Below are 15668 nucleotides of genomic sequence, written 5' to 3'. Positions count from 1 at the left end.
GGAGAGAGAGAGAATCTTAAGCAGACTCCCTGCTTACCGCAGAGCCCAACGCGGGGCTCAATCTCATGACTCTGAGATCATGATCCGAGCCTAAATTAAGAGTTGGATGCTTAACTGACTGAGCCAACCAGGTGCCCCATAATTCACTTACTTCTGACTGAGGATATGATTTATAAATGTCCTATTGATGTTTGCAAAGATAGAGTCTAAGAAGTGACTCTGTTTTTGTTTTTTTTTTTTAAGTAAACTCTACACTCAATGTGGGGCTTCAACTCAACCCTAAGAGCAAGAGTCACATGTTCTACCAAGTCAGTCAGGCGCCCTGATACTGTTCATTTTTTGAGGCCTAAAGCCATTTCTGGCATAACTGCATTACTGCATAGTGCCTGGTGAAACAAGGGTGATACTGAAGCTCTCCTCTGATCCTTAACATGGCTGAATCCACTTGTTCTCCTAACAGTATCTGAGTAACTCTCATACAAGCTATCAGTAAGATACACTGAATATTAAAGCATTTTATTAACTACAATTTTTAGACATGACTTCTTGAAACAGATTTTCTTTATCAGTTGTCTCATTTCTGCCTTCTCTGAACAAAGATAATACCCTTTGGGTTCACTGTGCCAAGAAAATTATACCTTAGAGGAAGAGGATATGTCTTCCATGTGGTAATCATTATTGGAATGAATGTCTTGTCAGCAGCAATATTTTGCCAGCATCTTCCACCCCACAAATGAATAGATGTATGATATTTTCTAGAATCATTAACAGAATATACAAATTTCCCTAACATTTTTTCCATCTTTAGTTTTCCCTTACTTTTGTATCTAATGAGATTATCTTAAACCAATCCATTTCTTTATATGGGTACTAGCTACTGGTTGATGTATACAGGTCTTCATTTGACTCCTGAGTCATTTCCTTAAAAAGCATTTCCTGCCCCTACCTCGGGGCCTGCTATTCCCTATGCCTGGAACACTTTTCCCACAAAGTCCTCACATGGCCCACTCTCTCATTTTATTCAGATCTTTGCTCAAGTGCCATGCCCTCAAACAGGCTTTCCCTAATCATTCTCTAAAAAATAACATGCCGTCTTATTCCATCATTCTCTATCCCCTTCCTTCAGTTTATTTTTCTCTAGAGCACTTTGCAGCATTTGAAATTACATACCTGTTTCTTATTAACAGTCTCACACTACAATGTAAGCTCCAGGAGAGCCAGAACTTCATGTATTCTGGTGCACTGGGTGTTATACACAACTAATGAATCATCGAGCCTTACATCGAAAACTGGGGATGTACTGTATGGTGACTAACATAATATAATAAAAAATCATTATAAAAAAAAAAAAAGAACTTCATGTATTCAACATTAAATCCTCAGCACATAGAACAGTGCCTGACAAATATGAGGTATTGAGTTGGAAACTCCTGAATGAAATCAGTTTTTTAAAAATAAACATTACAGGGCACCTGGGTGGCTCAGTCGGTTAAGCGTCTGCATTCTGTTCAGGTTCATGATCCCGGGGTCCTGGGATCGAGCCCTGCGTCGTTGGGCTCCCTGTTCAGCAGGGAGCCTGCTTTTCTCTCTGCCCCTCACCCTGCTTTCATGCTGTCTCTCTCACTCTCTCTCTCTCTCAAATAATCTTTTAAAAAAATTAATAAAAATAAACATTACATAAGGAAAGACTAATTTTTAATCATTTTTTAAGCTTTTCAATCCAAAAATTGTTTCTCAGGATCGGCTGGATACAGTCTAAGCCTCATTGAAGAATGTGATTTAAAAACTGCAGTAGTATTTGGGATTTAAAAAAAAAAAAAAAAGACCCCTGAATCACAGAATACATATAGCCTTAAATATGATATTCTGTTGAGATGTTTCAAAATACACAAACAATAAAGTAATTATTTGAAAAACCCACACTGATTCCTCAAAAAACTAAACACAGAAATACCATATAATCCAGCAATTTCACTTCTGGGTATTAAAAAAATGAAAACAAGGACTCAAACAGCTACCTGTATTCCCATCTTCATAACAACATTATTCACAATAGCCAAAAGGTAGAAGCAAACTAAGTGTCCGTTAGACAGATAAATGGGTGAACAAAATGGTATATAACATATAATTCAGCCTTTAAAAGGAAGGAAATTCTGATACAACAATGTGAATGTACTTAAAGCCACAGAACTGTACACTTAAAGCTGGTTAAAATAGTAAATGTTATGATATAATATATAATTTTTTAAACCACAATTTTTTAAAAAAGATTTTGTTTATTTATTTGAGAGAGAGAGCACAAGCGGGGGAGAAGGAGAGGGAGAAGCAGGCTCCCCGCTGAGCAGAGAGCCCGACGTGGGGCTCGAACCCAGGACCCTGGGATCATGACCTGAGTTGAGGGCAGATGCTTAAAGGACTGAGCCACCCAGGTGCCCCTTTTAACCACAATTTAAAAAGGGTAAGTGGGGAAAATCTCCATTAAAACAGACAGGAAAGCAATCTCTTTCCTTTCTTTACATTCTTTTAATGAGTATAGTGGGAGTATCTTAAAAGAGGACCATATAGTTTACAAAGTGCTTTTCACACAGTAATTAATTTTATTTTCACATCAAATCTTCAATGTAGACAGGACAGGCTTCGTTCTCTGATCCCTGAATGAGGCAGGGAAGGCAGAAAGGTGAAGTGACTTATCCAAAGTAAAATATATTGTAAAACGGCAAAGCCAAAACTAGATCCTAGGCATTCTGATCTTTAATCTACTGTTTTGTCTCAACAAGAAAGCATCTCAAGTCTTTAGTCCTATACCAACCTTTCCAAAGAGAACAGCCATGTCTTCTTTAAACTTCTCTGTCTACAGCACACTGTTCTTGTTACTCAAGTCTTAAATTGCTAAAGTTTCTATTTTATCACTCAATTAAGATTAAAGAACAGATCTTAAATTAATCTCCAGTGTCCTGCACTGTTGGTGAACAATAAAAAGTTTCTGGATTGTGGATTATACTCCATAAATATCAACCACTCTGAGTGACTATGCTTCTCTATTTTCACTCCTTCCTATTACTTGTTTTTTCCTCCTTTGCAGAAGATACTTTTTGCAATTTCTGTAATAAAGGAAAAAAAGTACAAAAGTAGAAGAGAATAGTAATCTCCGTCCATCACCAAGTTTCAATGATTACCGATTTGCAGCAGTCTTGTATCACTACATCCCAATTCATTCTCTACCCAATCCCTCCGGATTATTTGAAGCAAATTCCAGATAGCATATATTATCTCACTTGTAAATATTTCTTCACACATCTCTAAGAGAAAAGATGTAGAGACAACCACATTACCATTATTACATCTACAGTAATGAACGGTAATTCCTTAATATGAACTTCCCACGCAGTGTTCATATTTCCCCAGTTGGTTTACTTTTTCTTTGTTTGTTTGACTCAGGATCCAAATAAGGTTGATACATTGTGACTGCATGACTATGTCTCTTAAATAGGTTCCTTCCCCACCCACTCTTTTCTCCCTCTTGAGATTTTTTGTTGTTGTTGTTGAAAAAAAATCAGATGATAGTTTCCCACACTGTGGATTATGCCAAACGTATCACCACGATGTAGTTTAATATGTTCCTCTGGTCCCTGTAATTGCTGTAAATGATAGAATTAGTGACTTGATCAGATTCAGGATAATTTCCATATTTTTTAAAGTTTATTTTGCCAAGACTGCTTCACAGATGGTGATGTGTAATTCCAGCAATAGGTACAAAATGTCTACTTCTCAGTCTGCGATATTAACAGTTATCAATGATCACCATCTAGGGTCATTAATTAGGAGTTGCAACATGGTGTTATTCTATCATCCCTTCTTTATTCATTAGCTGGAAGTTTTCTGAAAGTGACTCATCAACTATTCACTTTTCTGATACAAAGTTTGCGTAGAAAAGGCAGAATAAATGAATGATTCCTTAGTTTTATTTACTAATTTTCAAAACAATGAATTTCCCGGCATTTGCTAATGATGATCAACAAGTTTAAAAGAATGCTATGGATTTATGGATTTAAATGTACTTGATGGGCTTCAATCCTTTGCAGTTATCCTTATTGAGGCACAGACTGTCCCACATTTGGATAGTGGAAACTTATTCAAATTGGCCCCTAAGACCTTATAACACAATCTTACTGTTTCTGATAGCTTCTTTGCTTTCTGGGATTACATCTTATTCCAGACATATCTTGTATTTTTCTTGCCTTAGACATGGAATCAACCATCTCTCTCTTCATTTTTTTTAGATTTTACTTATTAGAGAGAGAGAGAAAACACACCAGGGGGGAGGGGCAGCAGGAGATGGAGAAGCAGTCTCCCTGCTGAGCAGGGAGCCCAACATGGGGCTCGATCCCAGGACCCTGGAATCATGACCTGAGCAGAAGGCAGATGCTTAACCAACTGAGCCACCCAGATGCCCCTCAACCATCTCTTTAAAGAAGCTCTGATTTCTTTCAGTAGAAAATGGTATTTAGAAACCACAATCTGGGTGCTATAGGAGCTAAGTTCCTTTTTAGTACACAGAGATAGGTAATTTTATACACATATATATAAGCATGTACATAGATACAAACAAATACATGAGTTTATACTGATGCTTCCAACTCATTTCAGATTTGTAGGGTTTTTACTTAATCTCATTGATCCTTCATCTATTTCTCCTTTCTTACATGCCAAAACCTTATTCTCAATGCTGCCTACATAACAGTTCATTTACTTTTATCTCACTGTATACACGCAACAGCTGAGAATTAAAATGTCAGTACTATCCACCATCAACAACATGATAAAGAAAATCATTTTATGTTTATTTTTTGTAATTCTTTCTACCTTTAGGATATTACCCAACTCAAGATATCCTATAAATTACCATGTATGTCAGTCACTTGGAGTAGTTTACTCTGTGTATCACTAGCTGGAAGAACACTTGTAAGTTTTATGTTACTTTTGATTTTTAGGCATTGAATCTTTAATTTAATTAACTGTTACATAATTCTGTAAAATATGGGTTTAAAGTCAAAACCACAAAACAAGATATATTCAAAGAATGCTCTCCCTGTCTACTCTCAATTCACCTCTCCCTGCCCCATAGGTAACTTTATTAATACTTCTTCCACCCCGCCAAATGTAAGAGTTCTTGGTCAGACTTGAAAACACTCTAAAACAGGTCCTTGGCAACCTCCAAATTATTTTTGATGACCCTGATATCCGACTGGCCATAATCTTGGGACCAGATGGGCATATAAAATGTCAACCTTACTAATACTTCTATATAATATCCCAAATTCCCTCTTTTTTTAGCGACTATCCAATGGCTCCCTGATAGAAGCAGTAATAAAATTAGCTAGTAACTTCCTTCTCCTATCTCTCTACTCCAGCATCTAATTTTAAGTAATATATGTTTAATTACAGTTAAACCCATGAGGCAATCAGTGAGTTTATTCTACTTTTTATATATTCTCCCCACATTTTTGATAATTAAACTTTATCTACAGAATTAAACTACTGAGTGTTAAACACTATACTGTCTTTCAACCTTAGTTCCACCATTAAAAAATATATTTAATGCCCATTACCAGTTTAAAAGTATTATTCAGAATACAGGTCCACAATCTCTCATCAGGTAGAAACCTCTGGAGCTAGATATGTTCTAAAATTCAGAATTTTCCCCTCCTCTTTCTTTCTTTTCTAAGAAAGTAATATAGTATGTGGATTATTTACTCTAATTATGTAAATCCCCCTAGTTAGGTTTAGCATAGCACCCCATAATCAAACAAATTAACATTTTACAGTAAAGTATATTAAATATTTAAACTAAGCTATGTTAGTTTAGATCAGGTTTTATTGCCAAATGAATCCAGGTCGTATCAGTGTTTGTCATCAAATGAGTCTCCCTAAAAAATGGTTTTCAGGACTTTTGGAAATTTAAATTATAAATAAAAGAGTGTGGATCTGTAGCTAGTAGCTCAAGATCCTGTATTAAAAATAGTATTTTCCCAACCCAACCATCATCAAAAAAGTCAAGAAAACATTTTTATATATATTAAATGAAGGTATCTTTTTTGGTATGGCTGACATATATGTTATATTAAATTTCAGGTGTACAACACAGTGAGTTGACAATTCTGTACATTACCCAATATTCACCATAAGTGTAGTTACCATATACTTTAAAATGGCATTTTTCTATAAAATTCCATGGTATTACTGCAAATAGAGATTACTTGTTAGAATTTTGCTTAGGAGAATCTTATTAAGCCCATGTGGTCTTTTTCTAATATAACCTATTGTAATTCAAAACAGCTGTCAGTCCCCTGCTGATACTTTTATTTCCTATTAAAAATGCATTCTTAAAAGAATATAAAAGTACATCGCATTCCACTAATCTAAGCAACATTCTTTTAAGTGTAACCATTAGAATTTCTAAACTAGAAATTGAGGGAAAGAATGCAAAGAAATGAGGAGATGACCCTGGTTCTTAGAACTTTGGCTCATAGCTTAACTTTGCGGGGGGGGGGGGGTAATCTGTGTTTTTGATAATAAAATGAAACTATATATTCTTAGTGTTCTCCTAGTATTTCTAGTTATGAAATACTTCTTAAATAAAATGCCTACTTTATAAATGTATATCTCACATGGTCTGAAATTTGTTATCTTTTAGCTGTTTAAATGATTTAAAAAAGATAATCTCTGAGTCATGAACAACCTAGGAATAGTCACTATGGAAATCTCATAGATCATCATTCTAAATAGGTTAAGAAAATCTAAACCAGTAACGGAATCATTAAAAGAGATATTCAATTATTAGAAATAATTTTTAAGTGTAGCTACAGTAGTCTCCCCTTATCCATGGATTCACCTTCCGCAGTGTATATTGTCAGAAGGTAAAACAGTAGCTTAACGCTGCGCCACTATGCCTATGGTCACTCACCTCACTTCATCTCATCACACAGGCATTTATTTTATCATCTCACATCATCACCAGAAGGGTTAGTACAGTACAATAAGATATCTTGAGAGGGAGGGACCACATTCACATAACTTTTATTACATTATATTGTTAAAATTGTTATATTATTGTTGTTGATCATTTCTTGGCCTTTTGGCTAAGATCAAGTGTATTACTGTTGTTCATCTCTTAGTGTGCTTAATTTATAAATTAAACTTCATCCCAGGTAACGAATGGTGAAGTATACTGAGACAGGAATTTTAACTCTCCTTTCCATCCTTCCTCTTCTGTCAGACTTCATTGTTGAAGCATGTGACAGAACTATGACTTTGTAATTAAGGCTATAATGAGATTTCTCTGTCATAAGTTATTACTAACATTTGCTACGATTCATCTAGTTCTGCCACAAAGCTTTTTTTGCTTACCAGAAAATTCTCATGTATAGTATCAAGCAAGCAAAAAATATTTTGGGAAAGTCTGAAGACAAGAATAATTAGGTCTTATGAAGCCCATTATGGAATTTTTCTCTAAAGAACAATTCACAAATAAATCGCAGATAAAATAGACCTGAATACACTTTCAAAATATAGGGAAAAAAATACACATATTATACTTGAAGTTACTTCTGGCATTCAAGTCTCCGAAGGAAGGAAGGAAGGGGGGAAAAGGAAAGGGAAGGAAAGGAAGGAAGGGAGGGAGGAAAGAAATTGCACAGTAACAACACACAATTCATTATTGCTCCTTCCAGGACTCCAACATTAGTAAGACTTTTCATAAAATTTAAGGAACTGTGGCCAGAGACTGTCAAACTTTTTATCTAAGTGAACATTTTTAGAAAATAATTATGGACAAGCAAAGAACACTCTGTGTATCTAGTTTAATTGATTTCTCCACTTCCCTTTAAAGACAGTAACATACCTCAAGTTTATTTAAAAATTGTTTACAAAACCCCTTTTCATGTTATTATTTCATCCTAACAACTCACTGCTGACACTGTGCTCTATCCTGTAGGCTTTGGCTCAAAGTACAAGGAGTTATGTGGAGGAGTCAGACATACAAGCAAGTGATTATAGAGTGCAACAGGGCTGGAAGAGTGGGCCAAAGTACTAAGGTAGTGAGTGTATGACTACTGGTAAAGGTCATATTTGAACTGGGTCTTGAAGAATAAACATGACTGTTTCAATAAGGAGATTTCTGATGGCAAATAACTCCAAAGAAATGGCTTCAACAATAAGGAATGTATCTGTCAGGTGGAGAAATCCCATGGAAGGGAAAGCCCCAGGACCCAGTACAGTATGTGTCTAAAATGATGTTATCATGGACCTACGTTCATTCTCTCTGATCTACCATCTTCCAAGCATGCTTCATCATCCCTTGTGGTCACAAGACAGCTGCCAGTGGCAACTGGGATCATCTATTCTCTTGTTCATATACAATAAGGGGAAAAGGTCCTCTCCCTCAGAAATAGGATGTCTCCTTCCCTTCAATCTGACTGGGACAAATAACAGTTTACAGGGAAATGCCTTTAGCTGACTGGCTTGGAGTAATCAAAATCTACCCCTGGAGTGGGTGATGAATCATCTTCTCAGAATCTCCTGGATGACAAAGAGAAAGAACTCCAAGCACTGTGATAAACACATGAAAAACAGAAGCACAGGAAACAAGAAACAACCTGGTATGGCTGGAGTGATGGGAAATCTAAGGTTGGACATGGTCTACAAACTCTCTTGAGTTTGGACTTTATCCTAATAAGCAGTGGAAAGTTAACACAGGCTTTTTAAGTAGGGAGATAACATGCCCAAATTGGTTTGTTTTTTTGTTTTTTTAAGAAACACAAAATGTGGTAGCAATACAGAGAGTAGAGAAGGAAAGGGAGAGTGGAAGAACAAATGGCAGAGACATGGTTGGCAGAATGTTCAATAAACAGTTCACACTGGTAAGAAAGTGGTAACAGGAAGGGAAAGAATTGAATAGCAAACACAAGATGGCAAAGCTGCTTTGTAAAACGTGCGCGTGCGGGCGCACACTCTCTCTCTGGAGAAAAATTAAGCCCCAGACAGGTTAAATGGCTTGCTTAAAATCACAAACCTATAAACAGTAGTCAGACTCTGAATGGAGGTTTGATTCCCAGTCCAATGTTCTATCTAAAAACTCCAACAATGCTCAAAAGACTTTTTTGAGTCCTGTGATGTAAAGGATGCTCTATGTATTGAATTAAAGTGATTCCTATTTATTCCAACCCTAACATAATGTTCACTACATGGATTCAGTATCAATTTACATAACAGCACATTATACATTTTTGAAGTTTCTATGTTATTTGAGATAGTATGTTGTGAAAACTCAATTTGCAATGTCAAATTTACAGACTGTCAAAATTTTAAAAATTTAAAAAAAGGTTTCTAAAAACCACTGCAGTTTGCATCAAAAGAATTCTGAAATTGTTTTGCAAATAAACTAGGTACTGAATATTTGAAATGCATTATAAATCTGGAGTCAACAGGCACCTGAAAAGTTTCTTCTAAGTTATGCCTCCCTTTGAAATTTTGGATTCTGATAACCAACTTCCACTATCAACTTACAAGATGTTGCCTCACTTTTAAAGACACTTGTTTTAGGAAAAATCACTTGCCTGCTTCTTTTTACAGTGGTGAAGTCTGATTTTGTTTTGTTACCATTGTACCAAGACTGGGTTAACAGGGAAGATGGTTTAAAATAAAATAAAAATAAATGCTTTTCCATTAAAAAATTATAAGCAATATAGTTTTTAGCTTATTGGCTTAAATCTTAAGTCTTCTGCTTCTGAATTCAATGAATAACTGTACGGAGCACCTGTGTGCCTGGCACTATGCTAGATGCTGGGAATACAGCTGTGAACAAAATTATAGTTATTCAGGCATATATTTGTATGATTATTTGATTAGTGTCAGTCTTCCCTGCTGAATTAACTACAGTACTATTTGTTTTCAGCCAAAATATGCTGCAAATGTACACAGATGATGCCTAAAATATCAACCGGGCATTAACATGTTGTTTTGCCAAAGATTGCAGAATTTTCCCTGTCACCAGGCTAGAGACACTCTCAGCACCCATGAAGAAGCTTTTTTTTTCTTTCATTAAAACATACTTGCTAAAACACTCAGCAAACCAGGAATATAAGGAAACTATTTCAACATAATAAAGGAAAACCCACAGCTATCATCATAGTGAATGGTCAAAGACTGAAGTTTTTCCTCTAAGATCAGAACAAGACAAGGATGTATATTTTCACCACTTGTATTCAATATAGTACTGTAAATCGTAGCCAGAACAATTAGGCAAGAAAAAGAAATAAAAAGCATTCAAATTGGAAGGAAGAAGTAAAATTATTTTTGTTCAAAGACATTATCTTATGTGTAGAAAATTCTAGATTACATACACACACCTCTTAGAATAAATGCTTTCAGTAAAGCTGCAAGATAAAAAGTTAACATACAAAAATGAGCTGTGTACATTAACAATGAACAATTCAACAAGAAAATTAAGAAATCAATCCTATTTGTGATAGTATAAAAAAAAATAAAATACTCAGGGATAAACTTAACCAAGGAGATGAAAGATTTTTACACTGAAAACCACAAAATGTTGTGGGAAGAAATTAAAAATACAAATAAATTGAAAGATATCTGGTGTTTATGGACTGTAAGACTTAATATGTCAATACTGCTCCAATCTATAGATTCAATGCAATCCCTATTTTAAAAATCCCAATGGCATTTATTTTTTTTTCAAAAATTGAAAAAATCCACCCTGGAATTCATTTGGAATCTCAAAGGACCACAACAGTACCCCCCCCCACCCCGCCGCCAAACAGTCTTGAATTAGAACAACGTTGGAGGTCTCACCCTTCCAGATTTCAAAAATTACTATAAAGTCATCAAAACAATGTGATACTGGCATAAAGACAGACTCACAAACCAACAGAATAGAGAGTTCAGAAATAAACCCTTGCATGGTATAATCAAGTCATTTTCAGTACGGATGCCAAAACCATTCAATGGAAAAACACAGTCTTTTCAACAAATGGTGCTGGGAAAAACGGGATATCTGCATGCAAAGATTTAAACGTAAGAGTTTTTTAGGGGGAAAGCTTCATAACTTTGGATTTGGCAATCATTTCTTGGATATAACACCAAAACATATGCAAAAACAACAACAAAAAAACTATGTATGTTAGACTTCATCAAAATTAAAAACTTGTGCATCAAAGGCCACTCAACAGAGTAAGGTAATGGCATGGAATGGCAGATAATATTTGCAAATCTTATATCTGATAAGGGATTGATATCCAGAATATATAAAGAATTCCTACAACTCAACAACAAAAAAGCAAACAACTGGATTAAAAAATGGTAAAAGAACTTAATTGCAGAGTGCTTGCTTGGGTGGCTCAGTTGGTTAAGCGTCTGCCTCCAGCTCAGTGCATGAACCCAGGGTCCTGGGATCCAGCCCTGCATCGCTCCGCGCTGGCCTCCCTGATCCACGGGGGGCCTGCTTCTCCCTCTCACTCTGCCGCTCCCCCCACTTGTGCTCTCTCGCTTGCTCTGTCAAATAAATAAATAAATAAATAAAAATATTTAAAAAAAAAAACTTAATAGATATATTTTTTTATTAAAGATTTTTATTTATTTATTTGACAGAGAGAGAGCCAGCGAGAGAGGGAACACAAGCAGGGGGAGTGGGAGAGGAAGAAGCAGGCTCCTAGCAGAGGAGCCTGATATGGAGCTCGATCCCAGAATGCTGGGATCACGCCCTGAGCCGAAAGCAGACGGTTAACGACTAAGCCACCCAGGTGCCCCTTAATAGAAATTTTTTAAAAGAAAATTTAATAAGAATATTACAATATGGCATGAGACATCCAGTAATTAATGGTTAATTAGTATTTGAAGAACCTGGAAAATATGCTGCCCTCAGTCACCAGTAATCAGATCCTTGAAGTATGTGTTTAATTATTTCATGTATTTGTGCAAGTTCTGGACACAACGAAGTGAGCAAGACACACAACAGTCCAAACCTTCACAAATCTGTGTCTTCCTTACGAAGGAGCTATGCTAATCTTCCCTGTATCATTCCAATTTTAGTATATGTGTTGCCGAAACAAGCACAACAGATATTTCTCCAAAGAAGATATACAAAAGGCTGATAAGCACAAGAAGAGATCATTAAACATTAGGGAAATACAATTAGAACTACAATGGGGGTACCTGGCTGGCTCAGTTGGTGGAGCACGTGACTCGTGGTCATGAGTTGTGAGTTTGAGCCCCATGTTGGACTTAAAAAAATTTAGTTAAAAAAAAAAAAACAACTTACAACGATAAACCACTTCACACCCATTTGGAGGGCTATTACCAAAATAACAGAAAACAACAAGTGTTAGTGAGAATGTGGAGAAATTGGAGCCCTTGTGCATTGCCGGTGGGGATATAAAATTTGGCGGTTATATACCCCAAAGAAATGAAAGCACAGATTCAAAAAGACATTTGTACACTCACATTCATAACAACATTATTCATAACAGCCAAAAGGTGGAAGCAAACCAAATATCCATTGACAGATAAATGAACAAAGATGGATGTATATACATACAATGAAATAGTATTCAGCCTTAAGAATGAAGGAAATTCTGACAAATGCTACAACATGAATGAACTTTAAAAACATCATGCCGGTCACAAAAGGATAAACATTGTATGATTCCACTTACATGAGGTACCTAGAGTAGTCAAATTCATACAGACAAAAAGTAGATAATGATTGCCAGGGGGTTGGGGGTAAGGGAAATGGGGAGTCAGCGTTTAACAGACATAGAGTTTCCAGGGGGGAAATGAAGAGTTCTAGGAATGTAAGGTGGTGATGGTTGCCCAACAATGTGGATGTACTTAATGCCACAGAACTGTATACTTAAAACCAGTTAAAATATCAAATTTTTTGTTTATGTATATTTTACCACAATAAAAACAAAAACACCTGCCATGCATCCTTCTTACCGACTCTATCCTAGCCTAGGTTCTCATCTATTCATATTAGGTAACTGCAACAGCTACTGTCATCGCTGGTGCATTCCATTCTCTCATTCAAACTCAACCTGTAGATCACTGACAGGTTCATCTTGCTGGTTTATCACACTAATATCTGGCTTCCAACCTTACAAAGGCTCCCCATATCTTGCCCTAGAAGATGAAAATCCAAATCTCCTCAATCTAGTACTCAAACCCTTCCAGACAGATATCCTTCCAACTGTGTGATTTTTTCCTTACAGTCTCCCAAATTCAGTTGCCAGCTCATCCTAGTTTCCCTCCATTCCCCTCCCCCAAAGCTAATCTCCACATCATATTCTCGCTTTTCCCTCACAGAGTAACTGCTCCAGTATCTCTGTAAATCTAAACCCTCATAGGCTAGCTTAAGTCCCAAGTGTTCCAGGAAGTTCTTTAGACTCCTGAGGCCTCACTCATCCCCCTCTAACCAGAACACCTACAGCATTCTTTGTATTCATAGAATGTACTAGATTGTCTCCTAGACTCATAAGGGTACATCTTATCTTTCCTGAGGGCAAAGTCTATATATTACACTTTTTTTTCTCCTCTCGCAACTAATATAATGCAAAACGCAAAGCAGATTTTCAATAATCACCAGGGTAACTGAACAGAAGGTACAACTTTGATATGTGAGTTTCACCGACTAGAACATGATCAGAATCATTTGACATTATTGCATTTCTGAAGGTTAATCTGTGACACATAACAAAGAAACTGCTGTAATTCAACAAGAAAATACATGGAAACTAGGCGGTATAGCCTAGCAAACACAGGTGTTTTAACTTAAAATCAGAGTCTGATACAAAACTTGTTTAAACGCTGGTATTGGGACACAGAACAGAACAGTTAGGCTTTGTGGGACAGAATATTGACCTATGTATGGGTTTTACTGAATGCGTGCAACAATGAGCCATGCTTATAATTGGGTGAAAATATACTTACAGGCCTATGAAAACTCTAAATGTTTTATTAAATTCAGGTTAGGAAAAAAAAATCTCATCAGTTACTTGTGGTAACTGAGGGTATCTGTCAGAATCGGAGTGAGGCTCTTTCAACTTTAAGCACAAAGACCTAGGGATGGGCACCAGTATTCGTGGTGAAGAATGCCATCAATGAAGAATAAGAGGCTCAGGAGTATAGTGAAAAGAGCTCTCTAAATGGGGGCGTAGAGAGGCCCAGATCCTAGTTTTGGCCCAATCCCCAGCCAGTTGTAGGACCCACAGCAAGTCACTCATCTCCCTGAGCCTCGTTTCTCAACTCTAAAACAAGTCATACCAGATCTCTAAAGGTTTTTCTGACTCCAAAATTGCAGGACAAGTTTAATCACAGCTTCTATTAACATGTATGATTCTCGCTATTTCAAATCTTCCTTCCACATTTCCGGAAGAAAATAATGTATTTCAACGATCTAAAAGGAATGGACGCTATTCAGAGACAAAAGAGTCCGTTAGTTGAAAAAAACTAAGTAATTCTGTAAAAATGCTTATTTCCTCATGATAGTAAGATGCTTTGGCAGAAGGAACAGTTCTCTGGTAAAGATAACCAAGACTGCTTCTGTAAATTAGGCCTAATCCAGAGTATTATCTGTGCTGGTATGTGAAGGGGTGCTATTGTAGTTCAAAGCGGAAACAACACTCCCAGAGCTTCTCCAAAAGGACGGTGAGAAAGTTCTCATCCTCGGGGTAAGGCTAGTAAACAGCTGTGCAAATGATAAGACACTGAGAATGCACGCTTTTAGCCATTCAAGTACTCCAAGCACAGACTCCTTTATCAAACACCGGGTATTGTCTTCCTCCCAACCTGTCAAAACGCAATTCCAGTTTGATCCCGGAACAGTAACTTACCCGGACGATCTAACTTCTCTCCCCCCCACCCCAGGGAGCAGCCGTCCGCAGGCCTGTTCCCTCTCCTATTCCTGCCGGCCGCTCTCACGCCCACCCCGGGGCGGTCGCAGCCCCGCAGCCGGGTAAACACGCGCCCGAGTCTCGGGAGCGGTTTCCCGGCGTCCTGGGAGCGGCGGGTCCCGCCCCTTGGAGCCCGGAGCCGGCCGGGCCGCCTTCGCGGCCACCTCGGGCCGCTCTCCCCGCCCCGAGCGCCACACCTCGCGCCTCTGCCCCCGGGACGACGGCGCACAGCCCAGTCTGCCCCTGGGAGCGCACGGGCACCGGCCAGTTCGCCGCCGCCGCCGCCGCCTCAGCCCCAGACGGACGACTGCCCTGCCCGCCGGCGGCCCGGCGCCCCCCGCGGCGGCCCAGCCCCAGGCCGGCACCCCCACCTCCTAGGCACAGCCCCTTGCTTGCCGGGACGCCCCGCGCCGCGCCGGGCACAGCCTCGGCTCCCAGCCTCAGAGACACCGAGGGACACTCACCCCGGAGGTTCCTCCCGCCGCTGCTGCTGCTGCTGCCGCCGCTGGGACCGCGGCCGTCGCCCCCGCCGCCGCCACCAGCACCGCCGTCCGCACCGGCGCCAGCACCCCCGGCCATCCTCCTCCTGCCGCCGCCGCCGCCCTCTCCGCTCCTGTCAGTGGCTCAGGCTCCGGGGCTGCTCCAGGTTCCCCTCGCCGCCATTTTGACTCCTAGAGGGAGCAGGAGGGGCTCGCCTCGGCGCGGCCC

The 15668-nt window shown here is 38.5% G+C and overlaps 1 protein-coding gene and 1 non-coding gene across 3 annotated transcripts in view; both read right to left on the bottom strand.

Annotated features, from left to right (window-relative positions):
• The window catches only part of BTBD7 (BTB domain containing 7), a 78077-nt gene extending 62413 nt beyond the window's left edge, over window positions 1–15664 (bottom strand). The window contains exon 1 of one of the 2 annotated variants that reach the window (XM_057318486.1): window positions 15425–15664. In XM_057318486.1, coding sequence (XP_057174469.1) covers window positions 15425–15539 — 115 coding nt within the window. In that variant the 5' untranslated portion in view covers window positions 15540–15664. The remainder of the gene's footprint in view (window positions 1–15424) is intronic. The other variant, XM_026515408.4, reaches the window with a different exon arrangement.
• LOC113267442 (U6 spliceosomal RNA) lies at window positions 12022–12126 on the bottom strand. Its single transcript, XR_003320789.1, has one exon. It is a non-coding gene; the product is annotated as a U6 spliceosomal RNA (small nuclear RNA).
• Window positions 15665–15668: the final 4 nt, after the last annotated feature.

Source organism: Ursus arctos, unplaced genomic scaffold (assembly GCF_023065955.2).
Source record: "Ursus arctos isolate Adak ecotype North America unplaced genomic scaffold, UrsArc2.0 scaffold_25, whole genome shotgun sequence".
NCBI classification, from domain to species: Eukaryota; Metazoa; Chordata; class Mammalia; order Carnivora; family Ursidae; genus Ursus; species Ursus arctos.
Note: the sequence above shows the minus strand (reverse complement) of the source record. Positions and strands in the feature narration are given on the sequence as shown.